General features: G+C 32.3%; 2 protein-coding genes across 7 annotated transcripts; both read left to right on the plus strand.

The window, feature by feature from the left end:
- The first annotated feature begins 362 nt into the window (after nucleotides 1-362).
- Cpr66D (Cuticular protein 66D) lies at nucleotides 363-2,906 on the plus strand. The gene is made up of 4 exons (XM_070638669.1): nucleotides 363-569; nucleotides 963-1,034; nucleotides 1,156-1,245; nucleotides 2,377-2,906. Exons 1-4 carry the CDS (start codon nucleotides 363-365, stop codon nucleotides 2,740-2,742), a joined length of 735 nt encoding a protein of 244 aa, XP_070494770.1. The 3' UTR covers nucleotides 2,743-2,906.
- A 1,203-nt stretch (nucleotides 2,907-4,109) lies between these two features.
- Nucleotides 4,110-27,342, plus strand: Zasp66 (PDZ_signaling and DUF4749 domain-containing protein Zasp66). 6 transcript variants are annotated; one of them, XM_070638741.1, is made up of 8 exons: nucleotides 4,110-4,315; nucleotides 12,609-12,859; nucleotides 13,069-13,351; nucleotides 23,433-23,651; nucleotides 23,781-23,908; nucleotides 24,693-24,749; nucleotides 26,354-26,501; nucleotides 26,709-27,342. In XM_070638741.1, the coding sequence occupies exons 1-8, from the start codon at nucleotides 4,208-4,210 to the stop codon at nucleotides 26,847-26,849; spliced, it is 1,335 nt and encodes a 444-aa protein (XP_070494842.1). In that variant the 5' UTR covers nucleotides 4,110-4,207; the 3' UTR covers nucleotides 26,850-27,342. The 6 variants fall into 6 exon arrangements, with proteins under 6 accessions (XP_070494842.1, XP_070494846.1, XP_070494844.1 ...); XM_070638740.1 differs by lacking the exon at nucleotides 4,110-4,315 and adding an exon at nucleotides 10,889-11,041; XM_070638743.1 differs by lacking the exons at nucleotides 4,110-4,315; nucleotides 26,354-26,501; nucleotides 26,709-27,342 and adding exons at nucleotides 10,657-11,041; nucleotides 25,215-26,164.
- The last annotated feature ends 203 nt before the right edge of the window (nucleotides 27,343-27,545 follow it).

Below are 27,545 nucleotides of genomic sequence, written 5' to 3' on the forward strand. Positions count from 1 at the left end.
GTTAACCTCAAAAAGCGTATAGAAATGCCACATCTGATGTGTGATTTTTTAGAGCACTTACTCATTTAGTTCATGTATAGCGAAAAATTCCCCACCAAAAAGATTGTGCACCTCACAGATACTTTTTTTTTCGCTCTCGTGTCTCATTTTATTCTCTACTCAATATATTTATGTTGCAGTTTAAGTTTTTTGGTATAAAAAGCAATTCGATTTTTCCAATTATCGTCATTCCTTTAACAAACAGCAATTGAGAAAGTTTTGTGTCGTGAATTAATAAGTAAGTGATTTAAATCCTCAAAAAATATTTCAGTGCATCTAAATTTATATTCAAATTTTCAATTCCAATAGAAAAATTAGTGAAAATGCGTTTATTCGTTGCCGTTGTATTTGCAATTGTGTCTGTGTCAACAGCTCAACATCAACAAGTTGATCCTGCATACTTGAGACAATATTATGCTCAACTTGCCCAACAAGGAGGACAACAAGGATCACCAAGAGCTGCTACTCCAATTTTTGAGCAACAAGAACAACAACAACCTCAACAATTCCAACCAGCACCAGCAAGAACTGTAAGTTAATAGTTTTAAAGTGAATGGACATGAAACATTAAAGAACCTTCAAAATGGTCCTAGAAACCCAAATATCAACGAAGTCTAGATTGCAAATTATTGCCTTAACCAGATTAATGCAAGATAAGCAGCATATAATTTTTTATGCAAATTCACGTCGCATGCACTTACATGCGTACGCACTTTTATATTTCTGTTGCATAATATCTTAATACACATAATATATTCCATTAGGCAAGCTAGCCAATTCAACTTAACTATCATTTTGCCATTGAATTTCAAATGCAGACCATAAAAAATTATAATTACCCTAAAACCATTAGCCGACTTTTTCCCCAAAAACTCAACCTTCTCTTAAGTCAATAAACTTTAATTGCTCTTTATCTTTTTTAGTACCAAAAACCAGCTCAAATCTTCGTGCCAGAACAACAACAGCCAAGACAATATCAACCTCAACCACAACAGGTAAGTCAAATGAAAGTGAAACTCATTTCATTTCATAATCAGCATCAGTACGAAAGCATTGACATTACAATGTCATTTTTATACATCCATCTAATTGCAATATATAACTTTCACACGCCAGGTTCAGTATCAACAGCCAAAAGCACAGCCAAGACCAAATAAACCAGTCTACAGACAAGAGGAACAGGAATCCCGTGAGGAAGACTATGACGTAAGTTTTATGCTACATAACCTTGAATCTTTATGGGCAATTTATCTACAACGTCCACATGCCAGCTATTAATTCCGGTTTTTTTAATCTCTTGACAATGAGGCATGCATTTGTGGCATTTTATAATGCCAGACTAGTTTTCACTTTTCTTTCCTTCCGGTCCATACGCTGCAATATTATTAAATATGCAAAAACTAGCAGCACTTATGGAATTAGAGTGGTTTTTAATATTACTTCCAATTATTACACATATTCAATAGCCGACTCCAAAGAAATTCGACTGCTTTAAATGATTATGCAATAGTAAAGTCTTATATTACATACATTGTGGCCTACACAAATTATGCATATAGCAAATGTTGTGCATTTTTTTATAGCTGTCTGTTGTTTTGATGCCAATTACTTGTTTTTCTCCTTATGAGAAAGTCTTTCTTCTCAAATTACTTAATGCATTGTACATGACGTGAGCTGTACAACTAATAATCTTTAGTTTTAATGCCGGGTCAATTCGAATAAAAATCAATTAAGCATATTACGTACAATAATGCCTGTTAAATGATCCTCTTCAACACATAACAGTCACAACAAGCTGAATATACAGCCACTCTCCTTCATAACTTTATTGAATTAAGTGTCAATAATAGGCAGTTAAAAAGACATGTAACAAGCCGCAAAAAAAGGCATAAAAATTTTTCATAACCCATTGTGCCATATGCTGAATAGTTCACGTTCACGTAACTTCTATGTATGATTTTGAGAGTGCATTCGCTTTTAGCACAAATTCCCACATTTAAAAAAGGCTTATTACCGATCGATGTCTGATCTGGTTTACACAGAAAATAAATTGCTTTAAGTACCTACTTCACTTTCACTTTTACCTATAAATCCAATTCGCGAATTCAATAAGAAGTAATAGCATGCCCTGTCTGTTATTATACAGTTTTTATGAATGGACGATCATGTGTATGCCCCCAAAATAAACGAGTTTTTTGTTCAGTAAGACCTCAATTATTGGATACTTTTGACACAATTTTTAAACTGTTATTAATGCGTACAGTAATATCGCACATGACTTATTATATAACATGACAATTAATATGTTGTAACTTTATCTCATTTAATAACTTACAGCCAAGTCCTTCATACCAATTCGGATTCGATGTTAAAGACGATGAATTCACAAACTACCAAAACCGTAAGGAAAGTCGCGATGGAAATGTAATCAAGGGAAGTTACTCAGTCGTTGATTCTGATGGATTTATCAGAACTGTCACATACACAGCTGATCCAAAAGAAGGTTTCAAAGCTGAAGTTGTTAGAGAGCCAACTGATATTGTCATTAAGGTTCCAACACCAGCTCCACAAACTCAACAACAACAACATGGACAACTTTTCCGTTCAAATCAACCTAAGCCACAACAGCAACAACAACAATATGATCAACAGCCTCCACAGCAATATAGACAACAACATGCTCAACAGCATTATCAACAATAATTCTTTAATTTATCAAAAGTTTCACTTCCGCTTCACAATCCTAGTCCTATCCCTTAATTTTATTCACCACATATAAAAATGCTGGAAAAGAGACTGAAAACAATCATTTTTTGTCCATATCTTGCCGGAGACTTTTATAATTTATTTCCATCCCATTATGTTGTTCCCTGTGCAACCCCTTTTTTTATTATTATTAGTTTTTTATCTACAGGCAGTGATGCCGTGGACTGTTTTTTTTCTCATTATTATTATTAATATTTTATGTGATCTTTATGCCTTACTATCGATAAAAAAAATGAAAGAAAATAAATTGTTCAACAAAAAAATTAAAATTAAGTGGAACTGTCTTTTGAATTCAGTCATGCGATGGATGTAGCAATTTATATGTTTTGACATTAAAGTGTGTTTGTTGCAAGATTAAAATTATTGACCCGCAGCATCGTATATTTTTGTCTCTGCACAGCTCTGGTAAAATAAACATAATAAGATGCTGATGTTACGCATTGCTTCTTCTTAACGCCTTCACGAAAATGAGATTAGATGATGTGGAGTTGTAAGTTGGAGGAGATGATTATGGTGAATATGATCGCGCATTTTATGAGGTTTATGGATTGATTTGCAAGCTCTTTTGAAGATTTTGGATGAAAGTAAGAATACTTTTAGGTAGAAACTTGTCAGTTATTGCTTCGTTTATGATCCAGTTGAACTGTGTCTCGGGATTAAATACAATTTAGTAGATTTTATTGGAAGTGAATTAAGGGCAATAAGTAAATGGCCCCTAAAATAACACATATTTCATATACAAGTGACACAAATGAAGAAGGTTCCGCCATGGAGCGCTCAAGGCTACCACTCAAATGACTGCCAAATGCCATACACGAAAAGACAACTTGCTCACTTAATCACTTTCCTCGCTTGCCGTGCAGATGAATTGTGATGGTCTCATTCAGATGCAGCCTGAAACTAGTGTCATTGCTGGTTACAGCTCACCAATTTCCAATATCAAATGCAATACTGTTTCTGTCAGCAGCTTCCTTCCGATGCGATTTTCGTTTGATCTTAATAAAATGACTATGGCGGAACCTTCTTCATATGTATCGCTCGGGATATAATTTTATGAAACCAATTTGTCAACGTTTGACCCAACAAAATTCAAAAATCAGTGCTAAAAGAGCATGAAAAACTCATAATAAAAGAAATAAAGTCATCACCAATAGAACAGAAAAAGAGAAGAAAAAAAAGATTTTCTTCTTAATGTTCGCACATTCGTTTCGTTCAGTCGAGAGTTTCGTAAAATTGGAAAATCAAAAAAAAAAAAAAAAATTATTTCGTAAAAAAAGCAGCTTAAATTTTCATTTTAGTCAGCGGTGAGATCGTTTGGAGGAAAATTGTGTGATCAACGCGAATATTTTTCATAGCCTGAAATAAAAAATTATTTGACTGACAATAAAAGTGATAGAAAGCAATGTCTTCGATTTATTCAATGCATAGACCTGGATTTTGGAGAGTTCCACAACCTCAAAATACTCAATATGAGCATTCAAAGAAGAAAGTGCACTTTGTGGATGAATATGTAAGTAAATTGTAAAAATTGATGACAAATATCTTCGGCTAGACATTCTAGACAGGTGGTTTTCCACAAGACCACATTTCAATTTCACACCTCTTATTCATCCAAATAAATATAAAGTTTGCAGGCACGATGATGAGTGAAAAAAATAATTTTTACTTTTGCTTCCTCCTTTCATTTTTTGACTTTCTTCTTTAAAATCAATTGTGTGTATTTTTTGGCACCAAAGTCAATGACTTAAGTCAAGTCAACATGTAACTAATAGCCAAGATTATTAGATGGATAATTGAAACTTGAACAAATCACTGCCAATGATGCTCGTTGTAGCTATTTATTACTGATGCGCTCTAATTAAGTCCAAGGGCAAGTTTAATGCTGTTTTTTTTACTACATTCATTCATTTTCTTCGCGATCTATAATGAAAAATTTGCTTTTCTTTTCTTATTTCGAGAAAATATTTTTCATCATAAATTTATTTAAGAAGAATTATCTTGAGTGGAAGACAGAGGCTGGGATTTAAGCAGCACATTGCGAGGAAAGACTAATGAATGTTTGTTGAAAACTTAGTTTAATGGTCTGAAGAGGGAAATTGATAAGGCGCTTTTTTAAGCTTGAGTCTTGTTGGGGATTGTGGGTTATTGTCGGTATTTTAAGGATACATTCGAATTTTACATAAATTTTTAAGCAAATAGTCAAATGTCGTGGACCTGGCTATAATTTCATTCCAATAAATTCTCATGAAATCCCACTTGGCAGAAGTTATTCATGGGCAGCAAAATAGCGATCAAAATGCAATTATTAAGGCAGTTAACCACTTAGTAACCATAAGGCAGCCACTTGGCAACCATGACAAACTTGTGCCGATCAGAAATTTGTCCACAATTCAAAGCAATCAACAAGAACAATGCCAAGTTTTTGACCCATTTTATCTACAAAATAGTTTATGCTCTAAATAACTTTCATTCCTTCTTCTTGATCAAATTAATTCAACCTAATCTTGTGACATCACAAAAGTATTTTTCTAGAGCTCGAGATGTGTATCATGATATTCCTATTAATAGATTTATCTTTTATTGAAAAAAATAACACAAACGACGACAGTTTCCTGATATTAATTTTCACTTTCGTCTATATCTAGCTTAGCCTATGTGGAATGAGATCCGATGATGGGATAAGAAGAGCTGTTTGTATAGCACGCCCAATGTTATTTTATGTCTGTGTTTATGATATTGCTTACATGATCACCGATCATATGAAGAAATTCCAAGCGAATTTGTGTCATTGAAAATGTTTTTAATGATGCGTTTTGGATTTCCCTAATTTAATGTTGAATTTTGGCATGAAAGTTGAGCTTTATGGCTTTTATAGTTTGACTCTCTAGGAGTCATTTATTCATGACTTCTAGCATTCGGGTTAAGAGTTTGTGAGACAATAATTCAACAGCCATTAAAGTCATATTGCAGCCACTTGACTGCCATGAACAATCTGTGCAGCTCGGGAAAGTTTGTTCACGACTCATCATCCTTGTCAATAAAGAAGGAAATAGACTCGCAATCGTCATTCGATATTTTTGAAATAGCCATTAAAATTGATTTATCGATGATGCGAATAGATTTGTGTGATGAGAGGAAATTCTGTTTTTGCCAGAAAATATAAGGAACTGAATTTGCGTTCTGAAACTTTTCTGCTTCTTGTTTAAGTTTATTTGATTTTGGATGGTTAATCAAGTTCACGTGGCTAACAATTATCACTTCTTTTTTGAGGAGTTTGATTTACAAATCAAAGCTTTGAATTGAGATTTATAAAAGAAAATGTTGGAGTCATGCTGTGCGGCATGAATAGTTTGATTCAAAATTGAGGCTTTAACAGTTTATTTTAGTTTCTGAATATGAATTGGATATGATGCTTGACAATAAATCAACACAAATGGTTCAAAGCATATTTTTGATTTATTTGGTCAATCTGACATACAGGACATTAACTAGATGTTTTACAGCTATGCTCAAACATCTCAGACAATTTTTACTAATTCAACTGCGAATTTCTTTCAAAACAAGATGATTTATAGCACAAAATTTCTAAGAAATTCCTATTGAAAAACACTCAGTTATAGATCAGTGAGTAATCCATTCAAAAATGGCAACAGCACCGAATATTTTCGTAAATTAAATGCAACATAGTTTCATTCATACTTATTGATCAATTATTTCTAAATTTCTTTTATTCACGAAACTTGTGCGGCAATTAAAATGAAAATAGAACAGTAAGAATGACTTCATAAAGTTCAATTCAGACTTACGTAGATGAAATTGTAGCAAAAACTATTAAAATTTAAGTTTTGCTTTATTGAAGGGATTAAAAACAGACATTTGGTCACATAAAAGTCACAAAATGCTAGCCACAAAAACAATAATTTCCTCGAGGATCATTTTTCAAGTCATCGGCAGTAAAAATGCTACGGAAATCCCATTAAATTTTGCAAAATATTTCATGGTTTTATTTCCTTCAACTACTGAAGCTAATTATCAAATTTCAAGCATCGAGTCGTTCTCCTCTACATTTTATTATTATTATAAACACTTGCCGGGCGATATAATTTAATAAATTTTCATTCCTACAGCGAAACAAACAGCTTTTCTGCTTCTTTTCTTTTTTAGAAGATCAAACGACGCCAATAAACAAAAACAGTCACACAGGGATTTATTTTCTTCATTATTATTCCTTTGGGGATGATGAATCGACAATCAAGTGATTAAAATTTATTGTTATTGGATGTGACTAATGGAATGTTTAAGGCTGATAAAGAATTAATTGAGGAAAGGCTGTTGAATTTTTGAGTTATTTCAAATGGACAATTTGAATTATTTTGAAGGATTTTTTAATGAAATTGAGGAACTTCTGCTATACAATTGAAGAATGCACGGTCACGGATGTTTAAAGACTCTACTGAACCTCTTTTATTATGGACGAATGGAAACATTCTCAATTTTGCATCCAAATGGTCCTTTTGACCTTAACGAAGCCTTCTTCATTTGTGTCGCTCGGGAACTCAATCCACAACTCCACTCAACATCCCATAAATTGCACCCTCTTTCCAACCATCGTGTGTGGCACACATTCTCAAAAAATCTTAAGTTTTAGAATTTATGTAAGAAGTTCTTCACCAAAAAATCCATTCAGAACATTCCATACGAAAATTGAAAACTAATGACTCAGAAGACAAGATGAGAACTGGAACGAAAATTTATATCCATGCAGAAAATGAAAAATTCAGACATTTTCCATTTTCTGTCTTAATAAATTAAACAATTATGATAAATGTTCACTTGAAGTCTGGCTTTATCTGTAGATTAATGTGAAGTGTAAAGAATAAGAAAAGCATTTTTTAGATGCACTGCGGAATCTGTTACTTAAAAGTTTTGTGCAGTTTAGATTAATGTAGGAATTTTTCTATTATTTGCACGTACTGTTCAATATTAGCATGTGAAGGATAATGGAAATTTTAAATATTTAGTTGAACTAATGCACTAGATTGCTCTCATTTTCACTTGAACTATTTGCAAATTTATGCAGCTAACTCGGATCTGAATAATTCATTCAGTTTTAATATTTAATCGTTCATTCATGCATACAGCAGCGTGTGTTTACATATGAAGCGTTGTGCTCAATTTAATGCTGAAATGTTTGTTTTGATTCTGTGCGAACCTGTAATGTGTTCGCTGTGAGATTTGTCTGGAGTGTATTTTTATGGCTCTTTGTCGGATGTTTTGTGGAAATTTAAGGTTTAATTGAGGTTTTGGGATGTAAGAAATAAAAAATTGCTGGATTTTTGGATGTTGCAGTGGATTTTGTGAAGCTTGAAAGTGAAATTTGTTCGTTTATGAGTTTCACGATACAGAACAATTGGCAACAAGGTTATGCAGGCTCCGTTACTTCAAATATCACTTCAAGATCACCTCTAAATTCAGCAATAATATTGACATTGCCAATTTCTGTCTGTTCCATCAAAAACCAGCAAAAAATCAGCACAAATTGCAAATATTTCTCCGGAAATCGCTTCAATCTCATCCCACAAATCACAGTTTCTGGTTTTCTAATAACTCTGTACTGACGTCAAGCACAGCAGATGTAGAACACTTGAAATCATCAATAATTCCCTCATTCATCAATACAATACCGACAAAAGGTGTTGAAAAACAGCAAACTAGTGACAGTGAAAAATGTGTTGGCCATGTGACATTAAGTGCTATAAAATAAACATTAAGTAATTTTCAATCACCATTATTTTGACATTAATGCTTAAAATCAAAATTAATGAATTCATAAAATGCATCTCACGTAAAATCGGACACCTGTTTAATGTGTGAAAAAAAGTTTTTAATCTAAAAAATACTGTGAATCACACACAGTACACAGTACAGACAAAATATAGACAGTGAGATTAGGTTCGCTCACGTATGCACAGTTAAAGTACACATTCATATTTCTCATTTTCATGAAAAAAATTTCCTTTCGCACATGTTTTTCTCATTTTCACGTTTTGTTCTTTCTTACTTTGATGAATCATCTGTAAGTGCCTTCTCGAATGTATTTACAACTCTTTTGTACTCGTTACATTAAATTCTTTTTACATCGAATTACAAAAGTCAATGAATCTTTATTGTTACTTTTACAATGCATTTTTTGTAAGTGATCGTCGTTAAGCAGAATTGCAAAAGGTTGCCAACGGATGTCTTTGTGGGTCTGATTGGCTGTATATCATCAAATTAAAGTATTTTTGATTTTGTTTCACTATAGAAACACTCACCTGAGCTATTCTAGGTACCATTAGGGAAATTTTGCATCTTACCGTTAATACGGTGACGTAGCGTTGCCCTAGGTACCACATTGTGCGTTTTATAGATGAAAGGGCTTTGATGCATTGTTTTGTTACCGTTGAAAATTCAAAATAACGTAAAACTGCACTGACGGCACCATAACAGCTGTTTTTGGATCAAAATTTCAAAAATCATGTGCATTTCGGTATTAAACTCAGAGAAAACAACTTCAAACTTCTCGCAAACATTTTCACATCCCAAAAAGTCATCAAAATTTCCAGAACAATTTCCGCGCAATAAGAAATTTCTCCTCATAACCCCATCCATCAAAATAATGACTGAGCAATTATTCCACAGCAAAAAAATGCTGTTTTTGCCTACCCACAACAAAAATTTCTCAAAACTCATTCAATCTACATATCCCTCATCAAATTAAAGCAAAAAAACATGAAAATAAAGGAAAAGAGATGCTTCTACAAGTAATCAATGTCTATTTACCTCCCGTTGGTATCACTTTTCACTTACAAAATGCGATCATTCATTTTTGATGAAGAAGAGGTAGGAAAAGAATAAGAAATTTCAAGTTTCAATGATACGCAAATTTTCATCAGATTGCTCTCGGGTATATGCATGTACACAGAGAGGAGAAGGATTGGAAACTGTGATGCAAGCCAAGTTTATGTGATAAATTGCATGAAATGTTGCATTAGATCAGTGATGGGTAACCTGAGTGCCGTGGCATACTAGTGCCGCGAAAAGTAAAAGGTTTGCAACCACAAATGTTAAAAATTGAGGATTAATGGATATTTTTGGTTTTATATGGATAAATTGGTCTGGAAGTTGGCTTGCTGGAAGTCAATCTTTTGTTTGTGACTCTTCTCGTCACAAGTGAGCTTTATATGCTTCTAAGCACGCAGAGATAGTGACTACGATTATGAATTCTAATGTCATGACTTGATAATCATAAATATTAAAGACTGGCATGCTTAAAGATTAATTATGTACAAATTTTGAATTTGACTGCAAGCATCAACAACTGTTGCTCCATCGATCATCACCAAACTATCCTTGCTTCTCATTCTATACCCAATTAAAGTGCATCTACTTCCAAAAACCACAAAAATCATTACAAACAATTTAATAGTCGCATTCTATAGCCTGATTCCCATTTTATCGCACCTAAATCATGTGCTATACTTAAAATTGTCAAAATAGACACAACATAATTTTCATCTCGATCTATCCCAATAGAAATAAGATCACAACATGTGCCAAAAGTCAATAAATCTTCCCATTCCCGATAGATTGAGATTCCCATCATTTTTGTTTGCTTCTTATTCCTCACAGTGAAAAGTATAGAAAATAAGAGTAAAGAAAGAAAATTTTTTCTATAGTTTGTGTGCTCTTGCAATCTCGCGCTCGAAAAAAAAATATTTGGATGCCTCTCAGTAATAAAGTGGCTTTCATTACGTTTAAATCCGTCTTCGATTAGAAATTAGATTTTCATCAAGCCTTGCTCATTCAAGTTTGTGATCGGATTGGTGATAAATGTGCAAAAAAGTTTGTGAAAATGGAGAAAATTTTGTGGAATTAAAAGGAATTTTTGAGGAAGTTTGCAAGGACATTATGAACATTTGAATGTGCAACAAAAAAGAATTAGAAGGAAAATAATTTTAGCGAATTAACCCAGCCGATTCTATTTTTAATTACCGCAAAGACTTAATTTGTGTTCCTCACATTACAATTTTGTAAACTTTTGTGAAAGTGAAGATTAGCCAATTAAATACATAAGAATATGAGTCAATTGTATCATGAATTTGGTGTTACATTGGAGCGGAAGGGACCTGACACACATTGGGGAATAAGACTTGCCGGTGGCAGTGACTTGAATTCACCATTAATTATAATTCGGGTAAATCTTTTACACTTTTACGATCTCAACGACTGATGCGTGTCGGAAATGACATTTAAAGATGTTCTTTTTATGTACAAAATGTGAAAAAGTAGATAGAAAGGAACAACAAGTAGTAAAAGTCATGATATAAATAAAACTATTTAACCCAATTTATGTTCATGCTTACACTCATGATGCAATATCCATCATCCATTCATGTACGTACAGTCACATGAGAGATACATCTTTTGGCATCCTATCCACTCTCATGTAAGAGGAGATGAATATTCAAGCACGATTGAATGTTGCATATAAATTTTTAATGCCTCAATTTTAATTCAAATATTTTTCTAGAAATTTATGTATTTTCATTTCTCATGTCTGTGTGGTAACAACATCATATGTTCCGATGAAAGAATTATTTATACTGCGTCCGCAAACTGTTATTGCTTGTTTATGCGGAAATAAAATAAGAAAAGAAAAATATTTTCATCCTCTTCATGAAATTTTCTTCTTTTGTCGTGTCATTTTGATGAGATGACAATGTCATTGAGCATGCAGATTGGTGTGGCACTGTCTGAGATGTTTCAGGGTTTTGGAAAGGATTCTGTTCATGAATTCTTGAATGGTTTATTAGAGAATGTTTTGATAAAGTTACCACATCCAGATGAAATCGAATAATGAAAGGCATGGGAACAGGATTGGACCGAACGGCACTAAGCTAACTCTGGCTATGTTCCTCTTACACATCTTCCCATTCTTGAAATCTCAAATTGACCCCAACTTTCTTAACAAGCAATACTTCGAAATGACTCAAAAATGCGCTTAAGTCCATTCAATTCCATCTAAACCAACTTCCTATTCTTCTCATGATCATACAAAAGACTTTCCTTCAATTCAATAGATTTTCATCAATTTTCAAGTGATTTTCATTTCTACTTCCAACAAAAATAACATCAATTGATAAAACAAAGTATCGATCATTTCATCTGACGAAAGGCACTAAATTAGACGAAATAGATTTTTGTCTGTTACTTCCTTTGTACCCAAAAATAAAAATTCACGGTCATGACTAATTAAATGAGTAAATAGCAAGCAGACGTTTGTTTCTAAACCCTTTATCGATCATTCGAATAGATTTTATGATTCTTTCTATTGCCAATATTTGAAGTCGGTCTGAAATTAAAAAATATTTTTATTGCTTCTTTGAGTCATTAAAATTGATTCTGCACATTGTTGTAGGATCACTTAAATGAGTGAAAATATTTCAAGGCTTATGTTTTCGTGCAAATTTTAATTATTGAAGTGAAACGGCTTTTAAAGTATTTCGTAATATGTTTTAGTAGGCATTGAATTTGCTCATTATGAAAATTTATGGCGAATCTTACGATACCTTAAAAAACAAGCAATTATTCAATTTTATATATCCTGGAAGTTGTTGAGAAAAATTTGAGAGAATGGTCTAGCTGAGAGATTGATTTATGCCTTCTAGATATGCTTGCTGCATACATTTAAGGGGCAATCTTACTCATCCAAAATATTTAATATCAACTCTGTCTTAATAAAATCCAAAATTTCTTTTCAGGTTCATCCAAACAGTCCAGCAGAAAGAGAATTGATGCGTGGTGATATAATAACAAAAGTTGAAGACTATGATGCAAGAGATTTGCGACATGAGGATGCACAAATGTTGTTTAGAACACAAGATAATAAAATTCGTTTGGTTGTGAGACGTGATAATAAAATTGCAATGAATTCAAGTAAATCTAATCCAATTTCATCATTGACTCCACCGGATGTGCAGCCATCTTATATTCCTCCTCAATCTCCTTACAGGTAAGATATTATTAATGATCCAGAGTGAAATCCTTTGATTTTAGAAAGGTTAAAGCAAGGAGAGTCATTTTAATGGTTCGTCCTAAACAAAAGGTCTGCAGTTTTGGTCGCAAGCTGCAGGTTTGTGCATCTAAAACTCAGATGACTTAAAAACATACTCTTAGATCCAATTACAGGTCATTTGAATAACCATTAAAATCTTCTTTTAGAGCCCCATCGCCGATTCCTCGTGGACCACATAGCATGGCAGCAGCATGTGCATCTCCACTTGAATCTCTTCCACATACTGTTTTTCCCAATGATCCACATAATTATCATCATCAACAACAACAATCTTATCAAAATAATCAATATCAACAGCAACAACAACAACAACAAACACAGCATGTCAATTTCCCACCACCTCCACCACCAAGAACTTGCTTCAGTCCACAATTGACAAGAGATTACTATCAAACTAGCGAAGAAGAAAATGCTGCTCTTCAATATCAAGTGAGTAATTTTGTTTATGCGCAAATTTAATTTTAAAATGGCTTTTCTTTCTTGCTGCGTGTCAATCACATTCACTAACTAAGTCGTGATGAGTTATCCCATACCCGTCAGTTCATTCAACTCCGATCGCTTTTTGACTTGCTTCGTTCAAATGAATTGTATATAATGACTTTCTTATTCTGAGAAATATTCTTGTTGTTTATCATTAATGAGCAGCCAAGCAACAAGCTCGGCAAAAATGTCTTAATTATATTATTTACTTGACCTAATTAAGATTGAAAATTTTCCCACGCAAAAAGTTGTTCTTGCTTTCATAATTGAAAATAATTACAAATTTTGAGATTACATGACTTGGATGAAAATTATAAAGGATGTGACATTTAATGTACTATTACTTGAAATTGTTGCGTTTTATGACGACCGATTTATAATCTGTCATGTCATCATGAACGCTAATTTTTCATACAGTTCTTCACTAATTTGCCTTTAATTTGTGCAATCTATATTAACACGAAGGGAATTAGTATGCTGTAGTCCTTGATATGGTCTCTTTAACATCAGTTTATGTGATGTATGAGCTGAGTGGAATCTGGAGTATCGAGGGGAATAGGGGAATCAGCTAGTACTAGAGTAAGGCATCGACAGTCAAATGGTTAGACAAAAGAGCAGATATTTGTCCCTAACAGGCAAAGAGCATGCTTTTATGGTACAGAAAGACCATCATGATCACTTTAAAGTAGTCCCTTTGTATATTTGGGTCTATTTCTCTTCAATGTGCTCGGATGATCGATTACCACCAAAGTCCAATCTCTCAATCAGTATGTAGAACAGTGGAGGACAACCTGATGTATAGTGTGGTCGATATGACAGAAATTAGTCCAGTTCTGACGACATTACAGCTTAGTTTCAAATATTTCACAATCCAAAACCTTAATCATGATAAATAAATAAGTTATATCTGCATACTAGCAATATTTCATCTTAATTCCCCCTGCATACATCCAACAAAAGATCTTCATCATCCCACAGACACGTTTTGTATTATTTCAATTGTTATAAAGCATTGCCAAATTTCAGCTTCCAATTTCAAATGACTTTTTCCTTCATTAACTAAATTAAAAACATTTTCTAGAAATGAATTTTCATATAAAACAAAAGAGAGACGTAAAGAAGAGATGAATTACAATTTAAGCGATCCGCGCATATATACACGAGGAGGGATTTCATTCAAGAAAGAAAATTACTTCAGACATTAAAATGTCTTATTAAATGAAGATTCGAAACTTAATTTAATGTGCGTAGATCTATACAATACAGAGACAAAAGAGTGTTTGTACAGAATATCATTCTTGGATCACTTCCAAAAATTTTGTTCGTCGTCGTCGTTTTGTTGTTTCGCTTTCCAAACTTTCTTTTGTGTATTGCTGTGTACTGTGGAGTTTATAAGTGATGTCCATGTGGAAATTGGAATTTTTGTACCAAAATCAGTTCCTATTTCACATGGAATATGCGGATTGCTAAAAAGCTGCAAGCATAAGTGACCCAAGGCTCCATTTTGGGTTAATTTCGAACTAGCAGTTCCGTATAAATTCCATATTGATTCTCTCACCTCCTTGTTGTCGCTAGATGACCATAGAAGCAAAACAAGACAATTTTGTCATCTTTTCCATCACTATATTCCACTTCATCTCTGTATCCTCCTTAAAAACAGCACATCATACATAAATGTACCCCACATATCTAGCTTGATGACTTAATTCTCTCATATTTTGTTGCTACACAGACAAAAGAGAATCTGCTACTTTATAAAGTTTAAATTAATGGCATTCAACAAGTATTTTTTTGAGATTCTAGTGACAGGTTTAAGTGAAAAGTCGCAACTTTATGACACTGCACTGACAGTCTCAGTCTGACACTAACATCCTCCTTTTTGGACAAAGTATTAAATTAATTTATGTCATATCTCATAATGTCATCGTAAATCTGACAGAATATTTCCAAGAGTCTACTTCAATGTTGTGCATTTTGTACACAAATTGGATTCTCGTCGCTTCACCTCGATGTGCACTTTCTTCTTGAACATTTTCAGCTATGCATTTGCACTTGACGTCAAACTTTTCATTTTTTTTTCGAAGGAAGGGAAAATTTATTAATTTTAGTGTCGTATTTTACATGAATATAATTACCTTGCACTTGGTCAATGTGCCTGTTTTCTTCTTCATTTAATGTCTTTCTATTTTGTTGTTTCTTTCAATTTTGGCACGTTTACTGCACACTGAAATTATTTTTTATTTCTCGAAGGAAATTTTTAGAAGGAAAAAAATGTTCGTGAAAAATGAGATGGGAATCAATATTCGTCAAAATGGGTTTGTTTGGTTGTGATGGGTGTCTTATATACGATAGATGCTGAGAGACAGTCAGATACATAAGTACCCGGAAATTATACGGTGTAGAAATAACCGACAATCCGGTCACAGGCCGAGTGGACTCTGACCTATGACCGGATTTCTTTAAATCTAGTCTGAAGCCAGAGTCTCCCAGGTCTGAAGCAGGATTTCAGCCCCGTGAGCCTTCCATGATAGTTCGTTTGTATATACAATGACAAAATTTGGTATTATGGACTATTAAAGGTCTATTTAGAGTTTCCTAAGAATAGGATATTAATAAGACAGGCACAGCTGATTAATGTTCACATCACAAATGAACATCCCAAAATGTTGTTTTTGACACAACAACATTCGAGTAGACCCACGATCACATTTTTAATTTTTTAATATTTTTTTGATGAATTTTCATGAAAATTGATTCTTGCTGTAAATTTTTTATTATGTCATGGAAATTGATATTTGATTTGAAAATATTTTTTCATGGTGTGCCTGCATGAATTCTTCATTCATATTAATAATTTTTGTAAATATTCAGCAGCAAGTGCTGATAAATTTTTTTGAAAATATTACAACGATGAAAAATGGGAAAATTGTGACTTAATATTTTATCATATTTTTGTGGCAGATATATTATTTAATGGAGGTGTTGACTGCCACGAGGACTGCAAAGTGGCTTTAATTTAATGCAATTTGAGTTCATTTTTGAGACTTTAATTATCATTAAGCTCGTCAGCAGAGCCATTTATTGCATAAATTAGTCCCAGACAACACAAATCTGTTAATCGATTAAGAATCCGGCACCAGACTCTAGTGACTCTGGTGTCGTGTCTGGCATAATGTCGGATTCAAGTCAAATCAGAGTCACATCAGCCTGGGGCCTAATTTCGGATCGATCAACTAATTTGTGCTGTTCACAAGTCGATATTTCTTGTTCAGTCACTTTAACATCATCTCCATAGATCAACCTGAGGATCATCAACCTCATTTTGTGCCATTTTGACAAAATTTTCCGCACGTCCGATACAAATTCCAATATTTTCATGTCATTTGTCAAAACACATGCAGCACATACAAATTAAATATCAATCATAATTTTTCCTCATTTTCCGCTTTTCTGAAAATAAAAATTAATTTTTATCCACCTTATTTTATTTTTAATTCCTTCAGCGTCATTCGCTGTATCTTTTTCCTCACTGCTGGCTGTTATTGTTTCTCTTTATTTTTTTGCAAAATATATATAAATTGTCAAGGACATTTTTGTTTGTTTCCTTTGCATTACGGCCAAATCATAAGTTTCGACGGCATGTGATGTAAATAAAGTAATTGAAGGAACAATAAAGTGAAATTAGGTGCTCGTAATTGGCAAGGATGAATTTAAGTCGTCATTTCACTTAATTTTCTTAGAAAAAGACATATGGGAGATTTACATCAGCAGTTATGAATGTTATTCATGTACATGCGTACAATTTTTAATTTCAATTAAAAATCTTGTACTGATGCCCAGTTTAATGACCTTAGACTAGCTTTGAACCTTGAGATGTTGTGTTTATTTTTGGATAATTAATATTGGATTATTTATGTCTCTTATCTATTTATGAATGAAGATAAAGATTATTTTGGGACGGAAATCGAACGAAGAAGCATGAAGAAGAGTCTACATGAAAATACGCAAGAGGACTTGTTGCTTAAGATGTATTGTCTTTGGTTTTTCACGAATGACGTCTTTAAAAATCTTCTTTTTGTTCTGGATGTTTTTAATTCAATTTTTGGTTCGGCCAAGAGCTCTATGCCTTCATTTTTCGACTGTATCTTATAGTTCGTCAAAGGCTACATTTTCTGTTTGCAGGCATGCAATTTTGGATAGTTTCGTTCAATACGTACAGCCAAGTGACAGTCTTTTGGTGAATTTGGTTGTTTTTAACAAGTGGCTATCAATTAGATCTAAGCATACTGCCGTCTGATCTCCGTAGTGGCAACATTTCAAAACATGACAATCAGGCACAGCTAGAACTTGCTAAATTCATCAGAAAATGGATTTTGAGATTTTCAATGTTTTAGAATCCTCACTAAATTTATTGAATCAAATTCCATCAAAATTCTTCAACATCAGGAAGTAGCATGACTGATTTAAATCACAAAAAGCATGTAAACACCTCTTTCAGCTTATCTTCTTCCTTCCTTCATGTTTCATCAATATTTTTTCAATCACAAATTATGTGGAACTAGAAAAAAAAAAATTCAAAGATCAGTGATGAAAATCACTTTCATGATATTGCTATAGCCACACATACACAACAAGCAGAATGTTCGTGAACCTAAAAAATAAAATGTTAGTGAAAAAAAATTAATTTCCACATTTTCACGAAAAAATACGAAAAGGCAAAAAAAAAAACATTTTTTTATTAATTAAAATTTTCAAAAACCTCCTCAGTTGCTTTCGGGATATTGAAAGTTTCACAACAACTCGAAAATTAAGTAAAACGAAAAAAGGTTCGGGAAGCTAAAATTTAACTTTTGATCCTGGAAAAATATTTGAAAAATTTTCTTTCTTTTTATTAACTTTTTAGTCTTTAAAAACTATAAAAAGTGCTTAAAAATTCGAAATTTAGTATAACAAATTAAGTCACAAAGATGACAAGTGTCTATCCTAGTCAGCCAACTCCCTCGTTCCTCCAGAAATACACAAAGAACGTATTCAATCGTGTACAATACAATGCACATCATGATGGCCATCAAAATATGGACGAGGCTGCCATCGCACTACAAGTAAGGAACTAAATTTTAATTATGGATACTCAAAAAGAGTTATTTAATCAGTAAAAATTCCTGAAAGTGATGAGAAAAAAGAGATTTTTTTCGAGAAAAAAATGCGTGTAAAAATAAACATTTTGCTAAACGGTAGAGACGACTTGCTAAAAATAACAGCCCCAAAAGCGCAATATTAGTGGCAGTGATAAAAGTTTTTTATATTTTGAGTTATTCTTGAAATTTTTATTTTCATTCTTCTTCAAAATATTTATGTATTGGCGACAGTTGTCAAAATTTTTCATTTCTTTTTCTATCTCTTAGAAGTTTTAATGGACATGAAAATATTAGGAACGATGCTCGATTGTGAAATGAGATTTGAATCTTTACATTTGTAAATTGATTGGGCAATTTATGTAAATAATTTGATTTTAAAGTGATTCAAGTTCAAAGATGAGGATGTTTTTGTTGAAGATGTAGAGCATAACCTTAAAATGATCTTCGTGAATTTTGTTGGAAATGATTTATTACTGACGCGCAATTTTTAGTTTGACTGGATTTAAACACCTGCAAGCTTTTTGAAGTTTGATATTTTACAAAATTCAAGTTTTAAGGGATCTGTTGTGCTTTTGCTGCTTATATCAGAATGGAACTTTCTAATCCATGTCCCAAAATCATTATAACATACCCAAAATGTAAGGCTGAACGATGAAAGTTTATAGAAACATTGGCACAATATTTAGAAAAAAAAAGAATTTAAAAATCTATTTTCGTCCAGATTAGTTCTAATCCAAGGACACTATCGCAAGGCTTTACTCTTCAACTTCCAATTTTAAGTTCAATCCCAAGTGAACAACTCCGTAATATTCCATAAAATATGTAGTAAACCGTAGGCCTAGTAAATATCGGGACATCCTGTTTACATTTAATTATGTCAAAGTAATCGGGAATGCTGTATGAAATTGTTTGTTAGAACTTGGAAGTTTATGTGGCACTTAGTCTAACCTACAGATCCAATCTAGTCGACTTTCCTATACAAAATTTGAATCGACTTCAAATTCTTCTTTGGAAATGCTTATAAAATTCCAAAAAATTATCTTACAAGATAATAAACCATAACCCATCAATACTATAGACTCTAATTACAAAAAATCTACAAAACAATTTATTTTTCTTAAAAAATATTTCAAGAATTTCACTTTCATTTGCTTACAAGCATCGCTCAGCAGTAATTTCCCAGATTTTTTATGCTTTCATTAATTTATATTGTTTACATTACCCACATTTCGTAATCTACATTATAGACGTATAGTGTAAAGTATAACAAAATTAAAATAAACTATCGATGCTAGTGTAAAATTTTTACATGAAATTAAAACCTGCAAAAATATGAAAATCAAGTGTGAAGGAAAGGAAGTCTAAGATTCCAAGCTACAATGTTACGTGATTTGTTTTAAATAACTTCACATCCAATAATGTAAATTGAGCATAGATCAGTAATTTATGCTTTATTTAAATTTCATATTGAGGAATTAATCTTAATCCTTGCAAATTTATTGAACTTCCTTTAAACTTCATTGTCACTCATTACTTTGAAGATTAGCCAATAAAAGCTTGTGACTCATCAAAACAAAAACTCTATTTTCGTCTGTGCATTATAACAATAGACAGCAACGATGAGTAATGTCAATGATGAACAAATAATTTATTTTAATATCCGACATCAAAAGACTAAACTGTGCAACAGCTTAGATTGTGAAAATTTGTAAACTGTAATTTTATACAGATGCATAAAGTGACGAAAGATCAATCATTAAATTTGTTGAAATGAGAATTTTTTGAGCGATTGAATCGTAAATAGATACAGATTGAGATCATGATTGTTTAAATTAGTGTCAAAATTTGTGATTTGGATATTGGGGATTAGAAATGAATTTTTGATGAAGAGATTTAGTTTTTATATATTTGCTGATCTTTAGTCTAATGAGATTAGGCATAGAGATCTTATATTAAGTTATGATTGTCATTATGAATTAAATTAAGATAATATTGTATCTGATTGTATCAATCCAAAGTTTTAATGTACATCGCTGTCGGACTAACCAATTGTGATCCTTGATCTCCAGTAGATGCATGAGTCTAATTTTATAGGACTGAATTATTGATCTTCTTACTTACATCGCTGGTTGTATGGATCAATTGCGATCCAAGACTCCAATTAGTCATCTCCTAAAGCAAGCTTTATTGCTGCCAATTACCGATATCTAATGTTATATTTATCAACAGCATCTTTTCATGAGTGCTTAGGTCTTCTTCGCCCTTTTTCGATCTATTGATCTAAAACTTAAAAGATGCACTATATTAATCATCTTTAAAAATCTCAAATTTCCAATGCCAAAATCCCAAGATCATCCATAAATACATCCATTGCACATATTTTATTCACAAAAATGACATTCTAGTTTGTACTACAATGACTGCTTTTAACTAATCTCTGATTACGACATCCTCCGCCCTCATAAATAATTTCCACTCTCGTAGTTCTTTTTTTGCTTCTTTTCAAAAAGTTTCTCAATGAAAATTTTTGTAGTTCATTTATTTTTCTTCTATAAAATCATCAAAGTTGTGGCTGTTCAAGATCTCTATTGATCTCATACTTTCTAGTTCATGTTTGTTTTCTCAGTATTGACCAACATGACAACGACTGAAACTTTCGTCAACAATAAATACACAATGAGTTTGTAATACGTAAGCATTGTACACAGATTTTTCCCTTTGACATTGAAAATTTTGTGAGAAAAATGCTCCGCCAACGCAAAAGTCCATCTGGATTCGAACGTAAACGAAAAAAAAAAAATTCTTTTACTTCTATTTTCATCTGGCATTAGTAGTCGAAAAATATATTGTGTGAGAGTGAGCGGAAATGAAAATTACACAAGTTTATGCACAGATTGACTAACCATGAACATCACGTATGACCACCTGATGGGTTGATATAGGAATGATGCACTTTGTGATGAATTCAACAAGTGAAGCTCATCAAAATTAAATCTTTATGGTTGTGAGCATTGAACGAGAAATGAAATTTTTCATTTTTAAAGATCATCACTTGTTTTCATTGAAATCATCTGTTGCTAATTATTCAACTTGTTCATCACGCGGATGAGAAAATAAAAATTGCTTTTAAAGCAACTGCAACTACTGCCAACGAAAAAAGAGATTAAAAGGGATATGAAAATGAATGATTATTTAATGGCAAATAAAAAAATTACGAAACTGATGGGAATTATTGATTTAGTGAAAGATATGGAGACATCTTGGCAATGATTTTAAAGATTTTTGTCTATAATTTTTGAGTGGAATATATTGAAATTTACAGTAGATTGTCAAATTTGATCAGCTATTCGAGATTGGAATAGAATATAAAATGACAAAGTGTTCCCTGATCAACGAAAAGGCTCTGTGAATATTGTGGAATAAGAGGATTGATCATTCAACTTCCAGGCTAATTTCTATCTACAATTTGTTATGACATCCCTTGGTTGCTTCCTTTGTTGGCTGTACAGATCAACTGTGATCCACAATCTATCTTAGTTGTCGCCTGAAGTTGGTTCTATTGCTGACTGCACTTTTCCAATTACCGATACCAAATTCTACACTGTCTCTATCAAAAGCCTCATTGTTATGCCACCCCAAATGCTCTAAATATGATTAAAGTACACTCAAGTCGAGATTAGTTCTCTGATGTTCCAAAAGTTTGATTTCTTGTCAAATCCTGGTAATCAGATGGGACAAGGATAATTTCATGTAAACTAGTGTGCAGCTAGCTTCTAACGTTCATAGTTCCTTGGGAAATGTGCTAATCAAACCAATCTCTACAAAATCTCAGCAATCAAATTTCACCATTTTCAATCTTATATCTAACCATAGCAATTAAAAACAAAGCACATCAGTCATCAGGAAATTCTCGAAAACAAGAAATCTTAAAATAAACTATGAGAAAAATTCAAAATCAGCGACACGTGAACTCGATAATCTTTTGAGGAAGCAATTCTTAAGTAGATCCATATGTAGAATTGCATGCATTGATAAATTGAGATTTATTATCCCAAGATGAAATCCAGAAATGCTAAGATTTGTGATATTTTCCATTCGATTTAAATTTATCTTCATTGGATAGAGTATAAAGCTTAAGTATCAGACGTGAAATTATAAATAAATATTTCGTTCCTCTATACACATTTTTTTCCTGTATCACTTTGTGCCGTAAATATAAACTTTCTCTGCTGTTAAATCTTTTTTAGTCTCACAAAGTGGAAGAAGAAGTAAGCTTTGACGTCAAATGATGAGCACATCAAGAAATATTTTTATAAAAATCGATCAAGTCTGTAGCAGGCTGTAAACTATTTGAAGCAATTTTTAGAACATACAAAAATGTCAAAGTTGTTGATTGATTATTGTCAGCACGTCTGATGAAAAAATGCTTTTTGCAAAACGACAAATGGGAGGTGGGGACATTAACATGATCGCGGAATGAAAATCTGTTTTTGAATTAGCAAAATTGTTTATGTTTTGGGAACATTTTTTGGATGTTCTGCTGTCAAAAATTAAATAAATCTGGTGATCTGATGTTTAAGATCATTTTGAGGGGTTTCCATAGACCAAAATTTTTATATAATGATTCTGAGGGGTGAACATTCTTGAAATTTGCATACTTTGATCAAAACTGACTTTTTCCAATGTTTACCGTCCAAAAAAGACCCAACTTGATCGACGCTTGCAGTTTCAATATGTCCACCCCTCAAAATACCCCTTGAATTGAACTGACCCAAAATACCCTCATTCAAAAATCAAATTTTGAAGTACCACTCCACAAAACATTGTACATACCTCAAATGCATGTTGTAACTAATACAATACAACCATACAAATTTCAATTCTTTTCACAGCCATATCGTTCAACACCATTAGTCTTGCCTGGTGCAAAAGTCTATCAAAATAAGAATTTGCCAACAGAAAGCTACTTGCGTCATCATCCGAATCCACAAATGCGTGCAAATTTGTCACAAGATTATGCATATGTTGATACCCAAATGAAGCAAAAGGTTGCTGACAGTGTATTGCAACGTGTCGTTGGTCCAGAAGAGGCAACTGTTAACGGTCCAAAGGTCTGGGATTTGTTTATTTGTTTTGTGTCTTTATGTTGATTTTGTGTGTCTATATGTTGAAGACCATTGATCTTTTGGACGTTAATAATTAAATTTTGATTCTTTTCTATCCCTGCCTGCATCTTTTAGGTTGTACACAAACAATTCAACTCACCAATTGGCCTTTATTCAGACAGCAATATTGAAAGCACAATCAAGAGCACGATGTCTCCACTTTCACCTATTGCACCAGCTTCAACTGGTTCATCATCAGTTCCGTAAGTTGTTTTAGGTTCAATTGATGGACTTTTTCGATTCCGCTCATGTGAATTTATTGTTTATTTGGAAGATGACATTTCGAGTAGCTTATCATGTCAAAAGTCTGCAAGTCTGCTTTTGCCATAATGTGTCACTCACAATTCTACGAACTTCCAAATGATCCATAAATTATGAGCCCAAAATTAATCTTTTTGTAATCTTTCTTAATGATTGGCTTTTAATATTAATAGGAATGATCTTACTTCTTAAAATTATAAACAGTGAATGAATGAATGTTAGGTTTACAATTAATATTAACGTCTAGATTCAAGTTCCCTTGATTTATTGGTGAATTTATAAGATTTGTGGAAGTTTTTGCGATAGATTTAGATTGAATTAGAGAATAGAATATTCTTAGTTACGTCTTAATTTGCAATAGTTCATAGAATATGTTAGGAACTAGTCTATTTATTAAGGAATAGGAATTGATTCTAGATTATAAGACTGAATTAAATGAGATGTTTATTCTTCCAAGTTCAAAAACAAACTGAGCATTTCATATGAAAGGGGTTTTCAACTAAGTACAATAAATAATATTCAAATCTCAAATGACCGTTATTACATCAAAAACAATAGAATTTCCACAAATCTTGATCGTCAAAAAATTCAAAAACTGACGTTCTAATCAAAAATTTCTTTTAATTCTTCTCATTTTCTTCTACAAAATATTTATCAACTAACCTCCTCGATATAATTAATTCTGGGATGATATCAATATGTACATATAAAAAACTTCTTAATTAGATCACCAAATCCAAATGGAACTTTGAACCGCCAACAACTTCCAACAAAAATTCAAGGGTAATTGTTACATTCATGACTATATTTTCCTTCTCATTACATGCCGTACCAAAAAAAAAAATCAAATATTTTCATTTCTCTCAAGTCCACAAATCATTAATATGCATGATGTCAAGCAAAAAATGTCAAAAAAGTACAGAAAAATTGCATTAATTAGTCATTGAATGGAAAGACTAATTGCAATCGTTAATTGGCTTTTTTTTCGATCATGCAGCTTCTTCATAAATCCTTGAAGTTTTTTTTAATGTTGTTTCATGCTCTAAATGAGAAAGAGGTGCCATTTTTTGAGACTTAATTAGTAGTTTTTGCGGTTGAAAGGTTTATTAGGGTTTACATTGAGCCTTAATCTAAAGCAATTAATTATATTAATTATGTAGAAATTTTCAAAATTTTTTAATTATTTAAGTTTAACTTTCATTAAAAACAATTGCATAAAAAGACTTAAAATCCTTCATCAATCAACAGTGTTTTCATTGACATGAGTTTTCTGGAGCAAAAGAAGAAAATTTTGGAGCAACAGCAGCGTGAGAAGCAGCAAAATAAATATACTGGATATTCTCCTTTCCCACAGTTCAATCGACCTAATTGAACCTATCTCACTATCCTTCATGTTGAAATCCATTAAAAAAATTGCTTTTATGAATTTTTTTTTTTAAATTACTCACTATAATTAATTTAATTATTATGTTAATGTCCTACATGACGGATTATTTTTATTATGTGTGATAGTTTTGAATATTAAGATGAAAATTGAGGTGGAAACTTACTTGGATTTATTGAAGTGCGACTGGGAAAATGCTTAGATGAATGCCGTCGTAAAGAAAATGTCCGTGAACATCAAAGTTAGCATTGAGCTCTATTTTTCTTAAAATAGAAAAATTTGATCTTGATCTTTATTTCTTCCAAAAAGGAGGAGTTTTGACTTCACTTTCCCACTTCCGTCTCATTTAATTGCGCGATGATGGACGTAGAAATGTGCAATTTTAATTGATTTTACTGCTAAGTAGCTTAAAACTTTGAATTTGCTTTATGCAGGGAAATTGCTATGAATTCGCTTCATTTTTTAATTTTGAATTAAAATCCAGTTGACAGTTATAAATCCAAGAAAATTTTCACAAATTTTAATCTCTGCCAGTTCCAATACTCATCAAAACATTTCACACCATTCACACCAACACCAAAATTATATCCCTCATATCCATATCCATTAAAATGTGACAGAAAATTCTTTTGTTTTGTTGCAAATTTTTTGTTTTGCTCCAACGACAGCGTACAGCAAGCAGAAGGGACAGTCATTAAATATTACTAATCCTCTCTCTCTCATTGTTTGTTTTGGATTGATTCACATAATTATTATTCACACAGCTGATGCATCCATATAACAATTAATTTTTGTGTCATTTCATGTTGCAAAATTAAGAAAAATTTGAGAAAAATAATTTAACGAAATTGAACGAAAAAAATTTCTTTTTCTTTTATATTTTTTTTTTTTGATGTCCATCTACTTTTCCTTCCCGTGTCTGATTGTGTATATAAAAAAATTTGTATTTTTAATTGTCCACCCACGATCAAAAAATCCACCAAAAAAATATAAAAAATTAAAGCTATAAGAAAACGGTTGTCTATGATCCAATGAAGAGTGAAACATTCAAAGCACTTCAGGACAGCACTTATGTCGATGGAAAAGTTCATGAAGTCGCTAATCCAGCTCAACCAAGAGTATTTATGCCCAATCGTGTAGTTCCAGGAAAGGTAAATATGAAGATGTCTAATTGGCACTAATTATTCATGTTGATTGAGTTACTGGATGTTGTTAGTGCATTTCTCAAGGAGCCTGTCAGTTTTTCCAAATGTTTTGAGACTGAATTAACTCTAACATTACTTGAAAATGCACTTCCAACATCCAGCCATAGCCAAATTGGTACTAATTATATGTGCCTTTCTAAACAACATCAACAGAAGCCAGTCTCTTCTTTCCCACCACCTGATCCAATTTCAAGAATCCCAACAAATCAATTGGGTGAGCCAACAGAAACCATTCACCAAAGTGGAAGCTTCAAGCGATTGATGTATCACGTTTTGGGCGAAAGTGAATACTAAAGCACTTAATATTGTCAACGGAATCTAATTAAGCATAAGCGATTGACATCTATTCGACGAGAAATTGGATATAAAACATAAATAAAATATGTATAATGGAATGAAAACGATTTTATAACGATAATCAATTCTAATTGTTACTTAACTTAACTTTTTTAGTTCCAAAATGTTAATTTCTTATTATTATTATTTAAACGTTATTTGAAGCAACACCTGATTTGCTGATGAGTGAAGTCTCTAGTCACATACACACAAAAAGTTTATAAATAAATGTTAAAGTCTATCTCACACTCCTTTCATGTCCGATGAATGGCGGAGGAGGTGGGATGGAAATTTTTTTTTTCTTTCTTAATTAATTTATTCTGAGAGGAAAATGTTGAGATAAATTTTATCGAACTATTCTGTATCATCATTGTAAATAAATGAATAATAATTTGAAGAAAAGAAAATGTTTTTGAAAGCAGTAAATAAAAGTTAATTCAGACAATTTTAATGTGGGGGATGTGGAGTTAATTAATTTTGATTATGGTAAGTAATTATGCTTCTTTTTCAGATACTGATTTGATGTGATTCATATTCTTCATTGAAGCACATTGAAGATTTAACAAAATGTTCAAAACTAGGTTTTAACGGATAATTTGAATTCAAAATTTCAACGATGTTTTCAAGTTCAAAATTTAAACAAGAGATCATAAC

This window comes from Chironomus tepperi, unplaced genomic scaffold (genome assembly GCF_022539635.2).
Source record: "Chironomus tepperi strain 1889 unplaced genomic scaffold, CSIRO-AGI_Ctep_v1 contig_176, whole genome shotgun sequence".
Lineage (NCBI taxonomy): Eukaryota > Metazoa > Arthropoda > Insecta > Diptera > Chironomidae > Chironomus > Chironomus tepperi.